Source organism: Oryx dammah, unplaced genomic scaffold (genome assembly GCF_014754425.2).
Source record: "Oryx dammah isolate SB20612 unplaced genomic scaffold, SCBI_Odam_1.1 HiC_scaffold_11232, whole genome shotgun sequence".
Taxonomy (NCBI): Eukaryota; Metazoa; Chordata; class Mammalia; order Artiodactyla; family Bovidae; genus Oryx; species Oryx dammah.
Window position 1 is genome coordinate 5754311 of NW_024080625.1, and position 15497 is coordinate 5769807.

Genomic DNA, 15497 nt, shown 5'->3' on the forward strand with positions numbered 1-15497 from the left:
CTACCCTTCTTCATAGCTTGTTTGCCATTTCCACTAAAATAGTTTCTTACTATGGGCTCCAGGTAATGGACCCAATCTCTAGGATCACTAGACTAGACTGGACTTTGAGCTACTATCTACTCAATATTCCTCAAGGCTCATCTTGCATGTTCAACTCCAATGTGAATGGACATTTGACTCAGAAACTACAGCTGCAGGGGGAGGAAGGAGTGGGTGGGATATATGTAGAGAGTAACATGGAAACATATGTTACCATATGTAAAATAGATAACCAATGGGAATTTGCTGTATGACTCAGCCAACTCAAATTAGGACTTTGTAACAACTGAGAGGGGTAGAATAGGGAAGGAGATGGGAGGGAGGTTCAAGAGGGAGAGAACATATGTATACCTATGGCTGGTTCATGTTAATATTTGGCAGAAACCAACACAATTTGTAAGACAATTAAAAAATCAACCAATCAACAAATAAATATTAAAAAAATAATAATACTAGTGTGGGCTGTCATTTCCTCCTCCAGGGGATCTTCCCAACCCAAGGATCAAACCTACGTCTCCTGACTCTCCTGCATTGCAGGCACATTCTTTACCCTTGAGCCACATAGCTAAGATCAAAAGAAGCCTAAATGACTAATTGTAATTCATAGCATAAATTTGAAATACTTCTTTACCAAATTATTTTCTTCTAACCAGATTATATAATTTCAATATGTAAAAATATCACACTTCAAGTGCCTTTTTAAGACTATCATAAAAATAACATGGGTCAGGAAAACACTGTCACACTGTAGATGAGAGAAAATGAAGTGACTTAACCAAGATCACACTTTAGAGTCCTGCCTCTAGTCTGTTGCAGGAGTGTTCCCTTCATTCATGAAGCTTTCTGCTATATGTCAAGTGCTTTGCTTTGGACATTAGATTGCTTTGGAGTATATTTGTGTATATTAATTCATTTGATATGCACAATACTACAAGATCTGAAAAAACTATGGGCTTTGGAATCATAACAGCTGTGTTTTTTTTTTTTTTTTAAATCCCAATTCTGCTGAGGTCAGACTCTGTGTACCTTGGGCAGTTCCCACTTTGCTCATTTGTTAAATTATAGACAATAACACTATCAATCCTTTAGGAGGGGTTGAGAAGATTAAATAAGATATTGTGTGCCTAAGCATCCAGGTCTTTGCCCAGAATATAGTAAATGCTCAGTGAATGCTAGCCTTTTACGTTAGTTTCTACCCGGTATTCCTCAAGGCTCATCTTGCATGTCCAGCTCCAGAGTTAATGGAACTTTGACTGAGAAACTACCTATCACATGGTCTCAACTACACTTTGCTCTCTCAAGACTGCTCCTTTGCAAATGGCTTGCACTCTGGGAATGATGTGGACAGGAGATATACAGACACAGAGGAGCAGAAGGACCCTTTCAAGTGCTAGATCCCACTTGTGGGTCAACAGGTGGGGTCATGTCCTCTTCATGAGGACGTCTTCTCGGTTTGTTGTTCTACAACAAACCTATAAAACTCTGACCTGTCGTATAATACTTCCAGTTTGAAACTTGCCCCAGTGAAGCTGAGGGCCTGATGAAACGACTGACTGTGTTAGTCTTCAACATTATACTTTGTTTTATCATGTAAAATTGATGCAATGACAAATGGCAACACAATACACGCGGTCCAGGGAGAACCATGATACATATGCACAAAGATAGGGTAGTGGCCAGGGCTGGAACACTCTTTAGGGGTGATGATCAAGCACTGATCATTCCACAGCACCTGCAAACAATGCATCCATTGGAAAAATACTAATTTAAGGGAGTTCTGTTTTGCTGCCTCAGTGTGGCTTTGAAAAAATTACTGCTCATGTGCAATAGTGTAGAATTTATATCTTCCTAGTTTTTAAAAATCATATTCTAGCTTTTTTAAAAAACAAAATACCTCGGGGTCTGAAGCATTTAAAGGGGGCTACCACTTGAATGTCTCTATTTTCCACTTGCTTAAACAAATCTTATCATTCCTTCAAGCTACATTCTCTCCCACATTATCCATAAAGACTTGGGTGATCTTTCCTGCTCACAATAATCCCTCATAGACCTTCCCACTTGTTTTAAAACTGTGATCTATTTCATATCTAGCCAGATTATTAGTTTCATTTTCGAGTGAGTGTGTTTGTCATATACCTGCAATTGAATTCTAAATTTTATTTTGCCTGATAACCCCAATGCTTCCAGTTTACCTATCACCTTCTCCAAAATCTGTTCTCTGGCACCTCCTGCCTGCTTGGTTCGCCTCCGTCGTGCTACATAGACATGACTTATGATAAGTCTGTCTGCTATTTGAAGACTAGTTTCTGGGACTACTAATTAATATATTGAGGTTCCCCTCTGTGATTATCCTCTAACTTTTCTTTTTAAACAAAATACCTCGGGTCTGAAGCATTTAAATGGGGGTACAACTTGAAGGTCTGTATTATCCACTTGGACCGACAATGATGTCAAAAGCACAAAATAGTGACAATAAAACTGCAATTCGATCTCCTAGACACATATCATGAAGAGAACCAGCATTTATGGTTAATCCAGGTACTATATAAAGGATAAATCCTTATTTCATATCATCATGTCAACCTATGACAGAAATTACCTTTACTGTGTTTTCAAACAAGGGTGTAGAAATTGCATAAGGAAAATAAAGATATAAAACAAATGTGAAGAGGAGTTTTAAATACTTTGAAGAAAGTTATATAAGTATTCCCAAAGCTGAAGAAGATGCTAAAACTTGAGGACAGACATTTAAACAACCCTTTCTAAGTAAGCTGTAAACAAAACAGTTGAAATAACTCATCCTAAAATATATGCCAACTTGTCAAAACACTATGGCTATTTAATGAAAATAGCTTCATGCTTGTTGCTCTGCCCCATGTTCTAAAGGAATTGATTCCACTCTCAAAACAAGTGCCCTACTAAAGTCAGGTGAATGGAGTTTTTAAATAAAGTCTATCAAGAGATACAATGTCTATTTTTTTAAATAGTCAATGATGCATGGAACAGAAAAGAAATACAATTTAGATTTGTAAATGTAATTCAGTGAAATGACTGTTGAATGTAATCTTCATAATTATTTTTTTCAGTGCATTAATAATTACTTTTCAGGAAATATTACTTCTCTTTAAGTGCTTTCCAACTAGACCAAAGAGTCCTTTTTAATATTTAACTGAGCATTTTATTCAGATTTTTATTTGGATATTTAATTACTGTAGGATCATACTTCAGTGGAAATGACCTAATCTGATAGTATTGATGGTTCATTCTCCTGCTGTTCATAAACATTTTATTTCTTGAAAAATCTCATATTCTTTGGCTTTCCTGAAATAATGTTATGTTCATCCCTTTATTTATTCTTTCATTCAGCAAAATATTTATGGTGAAGCTGCAACATACTGAACATAAATTAGCTGTGAAAATGAAAAACTACATTTCTTCTCCTTGAGCTCACATGTTACAGGAGGAAAGTAGGTATGTAGGTATGAAAGTAATAGGCAGGTGCATAGATAAATTACAAGAAAGAGAAGCATTGAAAAGATGCATCAACAGTGTTTTCACACATATTCACCAAAATATAATCCTTAAATCTATTTTTCCCTTTAAAAGTCTCTTTTTTAAAAGATTTCTCCCATCACCCTGAAATACATAAAGCTATTACATATACAATGAATATTTAATCCATATTATCTATCTATATGTATATTATATATATATATATTTATTTCTATATGTATCTAAGAATCACACAAGGTATTGAGGGAAGATTTCTAGAGGACAAGCTGTTAAAGAGAAGAAAAGTTCAAGGAAACACATATGTGTTCAAAACCTCCCTGTATTTACCTGTAAAATCTAGCAATTTAACTCATGACTTTCTCCACCTCCTGGGCACTTGTTATCTTGATGCTAAGCTATACCAATCCAGGTGTGAAGCACAACAGTTTTTTAACCTTCCCACACCAATCCATCAGAGTTCAGTTATGCAAAGCATTTTTGATAAACAAAGAAAAAATGAAAATTTAACAATAGATATATCACCTCACACACTAACAAAGTAATGACTCAACATTCTCCAAGCCAGGCTTCAACAATACATGAACTTTGAATTTCCAGATGTTTGAGCTGGTTTTAGAAAAGGCAGAGGAACCAGAAATCAAATCGCCAACATCTGTTGGATCATCAAAAAAGCAAGAAAGTTCCAGAAAAACATCTATTTCTGCTTTATCAGCTATGCCTAATATTTTTACAGTGTAGATCACCACAAACTGTGGAAAATTCTGAAAGAGATGGGAATACCAGACCACCTGACCTGCCTCTTGAGAAATCTGTATGCAGGTCAGGAAGCAACAGTTAGAACTGGACATGAAACAACAGAGTGGTTCCAAATAGGAAAAGGAGTACATCAAGGCTGTGTATTGTCACCCTGCTTATTTAACTTATATGCAGAGTACATCATGAGAAACGCTGGACTGGAAGAAACACAAGCTGGTATCAAGACTGCCGGGAGAAATATCAATAACCTCAGATATGCAGATGACACCACCCTTATGGCAGAAAGTGAAGAAGAACTAAAGAGCCTCTTGATGAAAGTGAAAGAGGAGAGTGAAAAAGTTGGCTTAAAGCTCAACATTCAGAAAACTAAGATCATGGAATCTGGTCCCATCACTTCATGGCAAATAGATGGGGAAACAGTGGAAACAGTGGCAAACTTTATATTTCTGGGCTCCAAAATCACTGCAGATGGTGATTGCAGCCATGAAATTAAAAGACACTTGCTATTTGGAAGAAAAGCTATGATCCACCGGGAGAGCATATTAAAAAGCAGAGACATTACTCTGCCATCAAAGGTCCATCTAGTCAAAGCTATGGTTTATTCCACTAGTCATGTATGGATGTGAGAGGTGGACTATAAAAAAGCTGAGCGCTGAAGAATTGATGCTTTTGAACTGTGGTGCTGGAGAAGACTCTTGAGAGGCCTTTGGACTATAAGGAAAGCCAATCCTAAAGGAAATCAGTCCTGAATATTCATTGGAAGGACTGATGCTGCAGCTGAAACTCCAATACTTTGGCCACCTGATGCAAAGAATTGACTCATTTTGGTGGATTCATGTCAATGTATGGCAAAACCAATACAGAATTGTAAAGTAAAACAAAAAATAAAAAAGAAAGTGCAAAAAAAAAAAAAAAAGACCCTGATGCTGAGAAAGATTGAAGGCAGGATGAAAAGGGGTCGACAGAGGATGAAATGGTTGGATGGCATCACTGACTTGATGGACATGAGTTTGAGCAAGCTCTGGGAGTTGGTGATGGACAGGGAAGCCTGGCGTGCTGCAGTCCATGGGGTTGCCGAGAGTTGGACAGAACTGAGCAACTGAACTGAACTGATAGCATCACTGGCCTCTGTGGTCATCATCACTGCCTAGTCCTGCCCACCTTCACCCACTCACACACACTGGAAAATTTTACTGGCTCCTCCACTCACTCCTGCCTATATCTATCTTTTGAGCCTTTCACATCTCCTCCTCCTTCTCTCCCTTTCTCTTCCTTCTTTCACTCTGTCTCTCTTCTTGTCTAGTAAAAACCCCAGAATGTTCTCTAACTTATGAAGAGGAATTTCTTCTCCTAAAGCCTTCATATTTTGGGAGGGTGGGTTAGCTGAATTTAAAAGTGTCAAGGCAGGAATTTTTACTTTCAACCTGAATAATTCATCTAAATATAGTCTTTTTCAAATATTTTTATTTTTCTACTCATATCTATTCCATTAAATTGTGAATTCCTCTCTGCAGCTACAGACTCCTGTGCACTGTGTTACTGATCTTTGATCTCCTTTCCCCTATCCTCTGTCTCCAGCACCTGGTAAGATGAACACTAGAAATGAATTATTAAATGTTTTCTTATCTTAATGGAACAAACTTGAGTTTTCACATTGATGACTATGATACTACTCCTAGTTGGAAAATTTTTTCTTGTTCCTTGTTCTGCCGTCTAAAATTCAAGATGCTTGTCTTAATTTAATTTCTTTTCTGAAGCTCCTCCCTACTGTTCTGTCTACACTGCTATCTCTCTTTTGTTTATTTTTCTTTTTTGGTGAACCCCTAAGACACATTTTGTTCTTTGCTTACTCTGTGTGTGTGTGCTAAGTTATTTCAGTTGTGTCTGACTCTTTGAAACTCTATGGACCGTAGCCCAGCATGCTCCTCTGTCCATGGGATCTCCAGGCAAGAACACTGGAGTGGGTTGCCATGCCCTCCTCCAGGGGATCTTCTCCACACAGGGATCAAACCAACATCTCTTATGTTTCTTGCATTGGCAAATGGGTTCATTACCACTAGCACCACCTGGGAAGCCCTTGCTTCCTGGACAACATATATTTTTAATTCTTATATGCCTTAGGTATATCTTTTCTTCAATATAGCAGAAAAGATGAGTAGGTGGGATATATGTGCTTAGTCACTCAGTTGTGTCCAATTCTTTGTGACACCATGGACTGTAGCCTGTCAGGCTCTTTTGTCCATGGAGGATTTTCCAGGCAAGAATACTGGAGTGGGTTGCCATGCCCTCCTCCAGGGGATCTTCCCAACCCATGGATTGAACCCAGGTCTCCTGCAGTGCAGGTGGATTTTTTTTTTTTTTTTTTTTACCACCTGAGCTATCAGGGAATCCCAGATGGAATATAATGGCAGATTAAATACTTAAGGAAGGAATTCAAGGAGTATATAAAAGTTAAATGACATAAACAAATTTGAGACAAGATTTCCTCAGAGGGAATGTTCTTTACAATTTACTTCTTGTGTTCTATAGTAATGTGTGATTTATATGAGTCATGTTATAGTTTATTGGCATCTGTTTATGCCTTAGTTCTAGCGAATTTACTAAAACTCAGAAAAATGTGATACAACAAATAGTATTCACAAAAGTGTAGAAAAATTCTAGTTAAAAGTCATAAAAATAAATAATTGTACTTTCTCTGAAAATATTCAGAATGGGCCTATAGTCCTGTTAATATAAAATCTTTATAGCCATACTATAAGATTCTAATTGGTTTTTTTAAACCAAGCATTAAAATATCTTTCAATCATATAAGTTGAATTTTCCTACCATTATAAAAGCCTAGAATCAATTACTTTTAAATCCCTTAAATAATTTTAATGAGGTAAAACCTTTTAGTAAAACTACTTCTCCATTTCCACCAATTTGTCTACTTTTCTATTTCTCTTTTGTTAGAAATATGTGGATATGAAGTGGATTAGATCAGAGCTTAGTTGGTTATGGACTTGTTAGGACATTTGTGTTAGATATTTTTAAAAGCTTGAATATATATGCCTTCTGAGGCTCTGATTCCTTAAATCCACTCTCTCACCACATGTACTAGTTCCTTGAACTTCAACATGATGCTCCCAGAGGGGGACCAAGTTTGCATGAAACTCAGTGCCAAAATGCCACTACTTTATCCTCATCAAGCAGTTATTACTCTGAGTCTATTGCTGCACATGTAAGGCTCTGTGCTAGAGAGGCTCCAGGGATAGATAGTTATAAGCAATGGCTTATGCTCTACCAAGCAGGAAAAGGTGAAATGCTGATTTGCAGGGTGGGTAAAATGTGCCTCAGGAGTTGCAAGGAGGAAGTCATCCCATGGCTTTAATGAGGGGGCACTGGAATGGTATTCAATGGTCAAGTCAAACCAAGTAGAACAGGACTGAGAGACGTGACCTGGGAAAGAAACAGAGGATCACAGACATCCTGGAATAAAGCTGCTGGGGTCAAGTAACAGTCCTTGGGGCTGGGGCAGAGCCAGATCATAGAAGATGTGAGAGAATACATAGATAAGGTCAGACCACATAGGGCACTAACAGAGAGCTCCTGGAGTCTGGACTTCATTCTTTGACAACGGGAGTCACTGACAATATTTTTGGTTGAAAAGTGACATATACATCATGATGTTTCAGATTGGAAGCTTAGGAGGGTGAGTTGTATAGGGCATATGGGCCAAAGGGACATCTGGAGGCAGAAGGTTCAATTGGAGATTAGTTTACAATAGTACAGAGGAGAGTCAGGACTGGAATGGTGGCAGAGGAATGAAAAGGAAAGATAAGGTTACAAGAGGCTTGCGTGCTCAGCCACTTCAGTCATGTTCAGCTCTTTGTGACCCCATGGACTGCAGCCTGCCAGGCTCCTCTGTCCATGGGGTTCTCTAGGCAAGGATACTAGAGTGGGTTGCCATGCCCTTCTCCAGGGGATCTTACTGACCCCAGGGACTGAACCCTCAGCTCCTGTGTCCCTTGCACTGCAGGCAGATTCTTTACCCACTGAGCTACCTGGGAAGCCCCACAAGAGACATAGCAAATGATGAATCAGTATGCCTGGCTGGCTTACTAAGGGTTGAGGGAGAGAGCAAAGAAGTTAATCAGACCTCCTCTGGGGGGACCTCATCTTCGACTCCTCCTTGTATTAGACACCTATTAATCTGGTTTTTGAGGCCCAACTTCTCCCCCATTTATCTTTAGGACTGCTTCACTCCCAACAGGACACAGGTGGATGCAGGACAACCTGGTCCCTGCTACTCCTTCCCTGGAATCCAGAGGCAGACCCAACAGCCAGAGAGCAGTCTCTCTCTCAGGTGCTGACTGTGGCCATCTTCTTCCATGTGAACTGGAAAGCTGAAAAAGCTGCTTTACAGCAAGAGAGAATAAGAAAGTAGCAGCGAAGAAAAAAAAGATGAGAGCTGGAGAATAAGAGTTTGGTCTGGGCTTCCTGTTACACTTTAGTCTCTGCTTTCGTGTGCCACTAAAACGCTACTGCATACCTCCTCTTTAATTCTGCAGGACAGCCTCATCACGCAGCCATACATTTCCCCTTTTCCCCTTTGACTACGTTGGCTTGGCAGGGTTACTGTTACTTGTAGCCGAAACAGTCCAAACTGATATATTCCTCAGCAGAAACTCTCCATCTTCAGTCAAGGTGTTCTGGGCACTCTCTGAACACTTCAGTATTTACTGACTCCACACTTTCATGCCATTTCCTGCATCTAGAATGCCTTTCCCTTCCAAATCCTGCTGACTCTGCATGCATAAATCCTGATTATCCTTCCTTCCATCTCTCTTTTATTAAATACTCTTTGAGTGACCCATAACATTGGCAAATTGTAACATTACATTTTCCCACTTCAATCCCTGATTTTAGTGAACCTATTGGAAGAATAATTAAAACTATATAAAGAGGGTAAAAGGTGGTGGATGGTAGTAGGAAATCAAGACATTTATGCTCTCACATATACAAATGAAAAGATAATGGTCTACTTGACTATGGATACTTCTGACACTAAGATGTGTTCAAGAGGTACCAGTAGGCCACTTGGGTAAAGTAGATATTTTACAAATGATAGTATATTCATAAAGAGGAGTGTTAGATGAAAGAAAATAAAAATAGTCTTTAAACAACTAATGCATGACACATTATTTTGTAAGTGCTATAAACTCAATTTTACAAATATCCAGAGGAGGTCCTACAGCAAGTGAGAGACAATGAACCTTGCCAGGGCTTCCCTAGGGCTTTCTTCACTATGCTAAACTATCACACAGGAAATAAAAAAGATGTATGTCAAGTTTTAGATGAGACAATAATTCAATTTTATTTAATTCTTAAAAACAACAATGTATTTTAAATTAACAACAATGTATTTTAAATTGTCATCCATTAAAATAATACCATTTCCTGGTGGCCCAGACAGTAAATAATCCTCCTGCAATGAAGGAGACCTAGGTTTAATCCTTGGGTTGGGACAATCCCTGGAGGAGGGCATGGCAACTCACTCCAGTATTCTTGCCTGGAGTATCACCACGGACGTAGGAGGCTGGTGGGGTACTGACCATGGGGTTGCAGAGTCGGACACAACTGAGTGACTAAGCACAGCACAAAATAATATATCCTAAGAACCATCTTGAGTCTCATGCCTGGGCGATGTTATATACCAAAACAAAGAAACAAAAATATAACCCCCCTGAAAAACAACAACAATAACCACAAAGCAAAACAGATTGTTATTCTCTTTCAAAACACTAAAGAATATCTTTAAAAAGGCATCTCTTTGCCTCTAAAAATGAGAAAACCAGTCTAGTATCCTGTGAAATCTTACATAAATTCTGAACATAATGAAGTTTATTTTCCCTTCAGCAATGGAGCCTTTGTTCTGGTGACTTACAATGCCTCTGGAGAGGAAAACACAAAACTGCCTTATGAAAGCAGTAAGAGAATGTCTAGCAAATGGATGGACATTTAATGAACAAGACAAAGTGCCAAGTAATAGTTAATGTCTCTTTCTGCTTGACTCAAAGGAACATCCCTAAGACCCCAAAGCATTCACACCAGAAGATTACATGAGTAGCACTGGTTAGCACAAAGCCACTGTACAAACAATCTGTTGCTAAGCAGGGCAGAAATATTGTTTACATAAAAATGGAATGATCTCTTGTGAATACTGAAAGAAAGTGATAATTTCCATAACCAGAAAAAGCATTTTTATATTATTCCATTTCAACTGCTTTAAAACCCTGAGTTGCTTTGGCAATTGCTTATCTTGGCTTCGTTGGTTTTATATCATCCTCATCTCTGCAGCTTTCCATTTACTAAATGACAGTGATGTGTTTTTTTCCCCTGAAGCTTTGGCAAAAAACAAAACCATTCTGTATGGTTTCCAGGGGCACCTTGCAATGGTCATACAATGACTTCCTGGTGCCCTTCTCATAAAAGCCCATTTGGCTTATACTCCCAGTAAAAGGGCTGAAAATATGATTAGAGAAGGCTCCATTAATAGCAACTGTAAACTATGCATTTCTCTAGCTTTATGGAGCCTTTCACTGAATGATGTTTACAATATAGAGAACAAAGCTTGGGGTGGCTTCAGTAGAGGAAGAAAATACAAAGACATTTACCTGCATTACAATAAGGAGGTCAAAGACCAAGATGAAAGAAGCCAGGAAGGCTCTGGAAACTTCATCACTGGGCAAAAATCCCCGATTCAGCTTGTCCCAGCTGATCCAGTCAGTTGTAATGACAAGTACAACCACAGATGTCAGAGTAAAAAGAACCGTCCTGCGAGGAACATGACAGTAAAGAACATTAGAGTAATAATACAAACAGCGGCGAATGCACACGATCTGCTGTATTAAACATCTACCCTTTGCCAAGTACTTATCCTAAGGCATAATCCCCAAAAGGAAGATGAAAAAAGAAGCAACTTGAGCTTTCTTTCAAAAGCAATTAGAAAAAGGTATGATAGTATCTCTTTCAAGAATGTTCCTAAAGAAAAATAAGGCACTGATTATAGAACAAATAATTACAACAAAATATTATAAATAACCTTACTTAGCGTACTATATATACCAGAGAGAGCATTGGTTGTAACTCTCATTATATATACATTATTTTACTGAAGGTGGCAGACATACATAAGGCAGATGGGTAAGAAAGTCCTTGAATTCCATGATCATTCTAAAGAGAGAGAATATAGATAGATGGGTCTCCTTCATCATCCCCATATCCTGACGAGCTCTGTAGAGAAACCACTTCTACATGCCGAATGCATAGCCTCTTCTCATGGGCCTCATATCATAGATCACTTGGGGCCTAGTGAGCTATCCAGGTCACACAACGTCTGATTCCCCCATCCCTAGTTCTAAGATACTGTGTGTGTTAGTTGCTCAGTTATGTCCGACTTTGTGAATGCGTGGACTGTAGCCCACCAGGCTCTTCTGTCCATGGAATTCTCCAGGCAAGAATGCTGGAGTGGGTAGCCATTCCCTTCTCCAGGGGATCTTCCCAACCCAGAGATCGAACCCAGGCCTCCCACATTGCGGGTGGATTCTGTACCATCTGAGCTACTAGAGAAGCCCATAAGATAATAGGGGCCTGAGATTTTTCTTTTATATATTTTTGTAGCCTCCATAAAATCTTACACAATTATATGCAGATGGAGTTCAAACAACATTTGTTGAAATTGTAACAATCATCAAATAAAGTCTTAAAGAAAATACTTAACTTGGTCTTTAATACTGATATTCAAAGTGAATCTGAAATGTGGGCAGTGAAAATGCAATCTGCCACAGAATTGTCCATAATGGAGTAGAGCCTCTGCTTTTAGAATGATCTTTGTACAAAGATATTGTTTTGAATTATAAGAAGAAAAATGAAAAAGAAAAAATATTCTGAAAATAATTTTAATGGAAAGGAATAAATAAAATAGAGAAAAGAAAAATGGAATAATATGAATCATCCTAGAATTCTCTTAACAACTGAACAAAATACAAATTTCTAAACTAAAACTTGGAGTTTCCTTTTTACAACTTTCTATTTGAACAGGTTATATTTTGATAAAATGAATATAATGAATACTTCTTTAGATTTTTACCCTATGAATAGAAAAGATACATTTTTTCAATTTTAGAAAATAAAAATTTATTAAAATTTATTAAAATTGCAGATTCTAAAGAACTTGACTCATTATCTCCAAAGTATGAATTAAAAATTTTCTATGCTACTGTTTAGAACATCTTTGAGCATTTCCTGAAATCCAAATGGATTAAATGAGCATGAGAGAAATCCTAAATAATTGTTAAACTACAACAGAAAGAAATTGCAAATATTATACAGTAAAACATAAGAACAATGGAATTAAAAAAAAATTTAAGTCAATTTGTTTTTGTCTTCTTGAGTTTGAGAAACTTTAAGCAAATTTGAATTAAATTATAATTTCTTTTGTCTACAAAAATATAACAACTTTCATGAAGAATAGATGGATATTGACTATTTTTTGAAGCTCTTTTTTGATAATAAAGGTATTTCCTCATCACTCTTGGCTTTTCATATGTGTGCTTCACAAGGATGCTATGAATATATATACTTCTTAGTATACACTGTATAACTTGCTCAGTCACTCAGTTTTGTCCAGCTCTTTGTGATCGCATAGACTGCAGCATGCCAGGCTTCCCTGTCTGGTACAGGTTGGTAAATGGTTGGGATCCCAATTCTCTCAAGCTTGTCCTTTTCTGCCTGTTTCACAAGGCTCCTCCACCTTCCTGTTATCTAGTACAAGAGGGTGAAGTCTTGGTGAAAGAGGGTTACAGCCCATCCTACTGGTCTGAGCCTGTGGTTGATAGGTTAGTATTTTTAATGTCATTGCTGCACTTTCCCCAAGAGACACCTGAAATCTTATTTTTGTGAAGACAGTTGATTACATAGGAATTCATATTTGATGTCACTTCACTGGTCTAAGTATGTAAACTGATACTGTAAAATTAAATATTAGTGCAGAGGCATATTTTTAGGTGACAAAATATGAGATTTTGAAATAATTGTTTGATGAATAATCACAAGTCTTACCTATTACAAAATTCACAAAGGAGCTATTTTGTTTTTAAAATTTATTTTATTGAAGAATTGTTGATTTACAATGTTGTGTCAGTTTCAGTTGTACAGCCAAGTGATGCAGGCACACCAACACACACCCACACACACATATATATATATTCTTTTTCATATTTTCCATTATGGTTTATCACAGGGTACTGAATACAGTTCCCTGTGCTATACAATAGGACCCTGTTGTTTATCCACTCTATACAAAATTGTTGCATCTGCTGATTCTGAACTCCCAGTTCATCCCTCCCCTATACCCCTTTTCCTTGTCAACCACAGTCTGTTCAAAGGAGTCATTCTTACTTATGCTAATAATCTCACTGTGAATAAAATGATTTAAAGTATCATTAAAACTCTTTGGTAATTAGAATTTATCATAATATCTGTTGTAGAGCTTCGGAGCTCTACAGAACTTCCTGAGACCAGAATGTCTCAGAGCTTCCTGAGACCAAATCTATACCAATTCATGTCTTAGATGTTTAGTTTATTTGATATATTTTATTTACCCAATAAATAATAATACTCTTCCTAAGAGCTTTTCCTAGGTGCTTTCCTGGCTTTATTAATTACTTCTGTTTTGACAAAGAGTATTGCTACAGATCTCAAGAGAAAGTTAGTGATAATGTTTTATTACTCCAAAGAGAAAGTAAAGGAAGTATTCTGCCTGATATTTAATATTTAATACTACAAAAAGAATAAAAATGGGAATCATTAAATATGAATGCATACAGCTCAGAGAAGGAGCTCTAAAAATAAAGTCAAGAGGATGGAATAAAGAAAAGGAAAAGGGGATTAAAATCCATTAATTGGTTATTCCACCTGCAAAATTACATTCAATGCCTTATCTAGATATAGATGAGATATAGACAGTTTGTGGAAGCAAAACTATTGCTTGTGCTTTGTTTTTCTGAGCCACCTCTTATTAAACTGATAGATTGTACCATGCTATGATAATTCAGTTAAAGCACCAGTTTCAAAGAGCCATGACTCTATTTGGTTATACAAAAATAGTCACTTTTATGTGAAACTTCTATGAAGGAAACAGTAACAATAACAAGTTACTAGCCATGGGCTTCCCAGGTGGCTCAGTGACGAAGAATCTGCCTGCAGTGCAGGAGACATGGGTTCGATTCCTGGGTTGGGAAGATCCTCAGGAGAAGGTAATGGTAACCCACTCCAATAGTCTTGCCTGGGAAATTCGACAGACAGAGGAGCCTGGTGCATTACAGTCCATGAGGTTGCAAAAGAGCCAGACACCACTTAGTGACTAAACAACAACAAAAAATTGCAGGCATGCCACCTGCAATATGTCACAGACTGGTATAAGAGCTTTACACAAATTAACTAGTATAATTCTTCTGTGTGTGTGTGTGTATAATTCTTACTACAATCCAATATCAACTAACTCCAAATTGCAAGTGCAGAAACTTAGTGAGTGAAAGTTCAGTTAACTGAACCTGTGCTATGGATTTTATCAATTATATAAAATAAAAGATATAAGATGACTCAAACCCAGGCTGACTCATGAAAATCTGTGTCATAACTGTAGTACACACTGCCTCTCATTTGAAGCACTTGATTTTACCCTCTCGTTACTAGATCCATAGCTAAGATCTCACTCATTTTCCATTTTTATTATTAATGTAAGTATAATGTTGGAAAGTTATGATCCAGGAATGCTTAACATTGAAAAGTAAAAGTGACAGAGCCTCTAACAAGAACTGACAGGAAATGGTTAAAAAGGATAGTGAAAATGGAGGTGAAAATGGAACCTCATGGATGCTAGCCATCAATGCAGCCTCCTTTGGTTTTTATTTAACCAATACGGTTGAAAAGATGTTTAGATTCTTGGGAGTTCCAACTTCTCTTTTTAAATAGCATCCAATTAAACAATTATCTGGATTATTTCCTTTCAAGCTGCAGCCAGTAGCAGCAGGACATCCTGGCTCATCAATTCCACTGTCTCTGGTTTCTGGCCACCAGTCAAACAGAAAGAACTCACACATAATTATCAGCTGAAGTGGTTAGTCTCACTTCCATGTTTTCAAATT

The 15497-nt window shown here is 37.5% G+C and overlaps 1 protein-coding gene across 1 annotated transcript in view; it reads right to left on the reverse strand.

The window, feature by feature from the left end:
• The window catches only part of LOC120861260 (transmembrane protein 117), a 584735-nt gene that overhangs the window by 110156 nt on the left and 459082 nt on the right, over positions 1–15497 (reverse strand). Inside the window, exon 6 of the mRNA XM_040236882.1 lies at positions 10965–11124. Within this exon, the coding sequence (XP_040092816.1) occupies positions 10965–11124 (160 nt within the window). The remainder of the gene's footprint in view (positions 1–10964; positions 11125–15497) is intronic.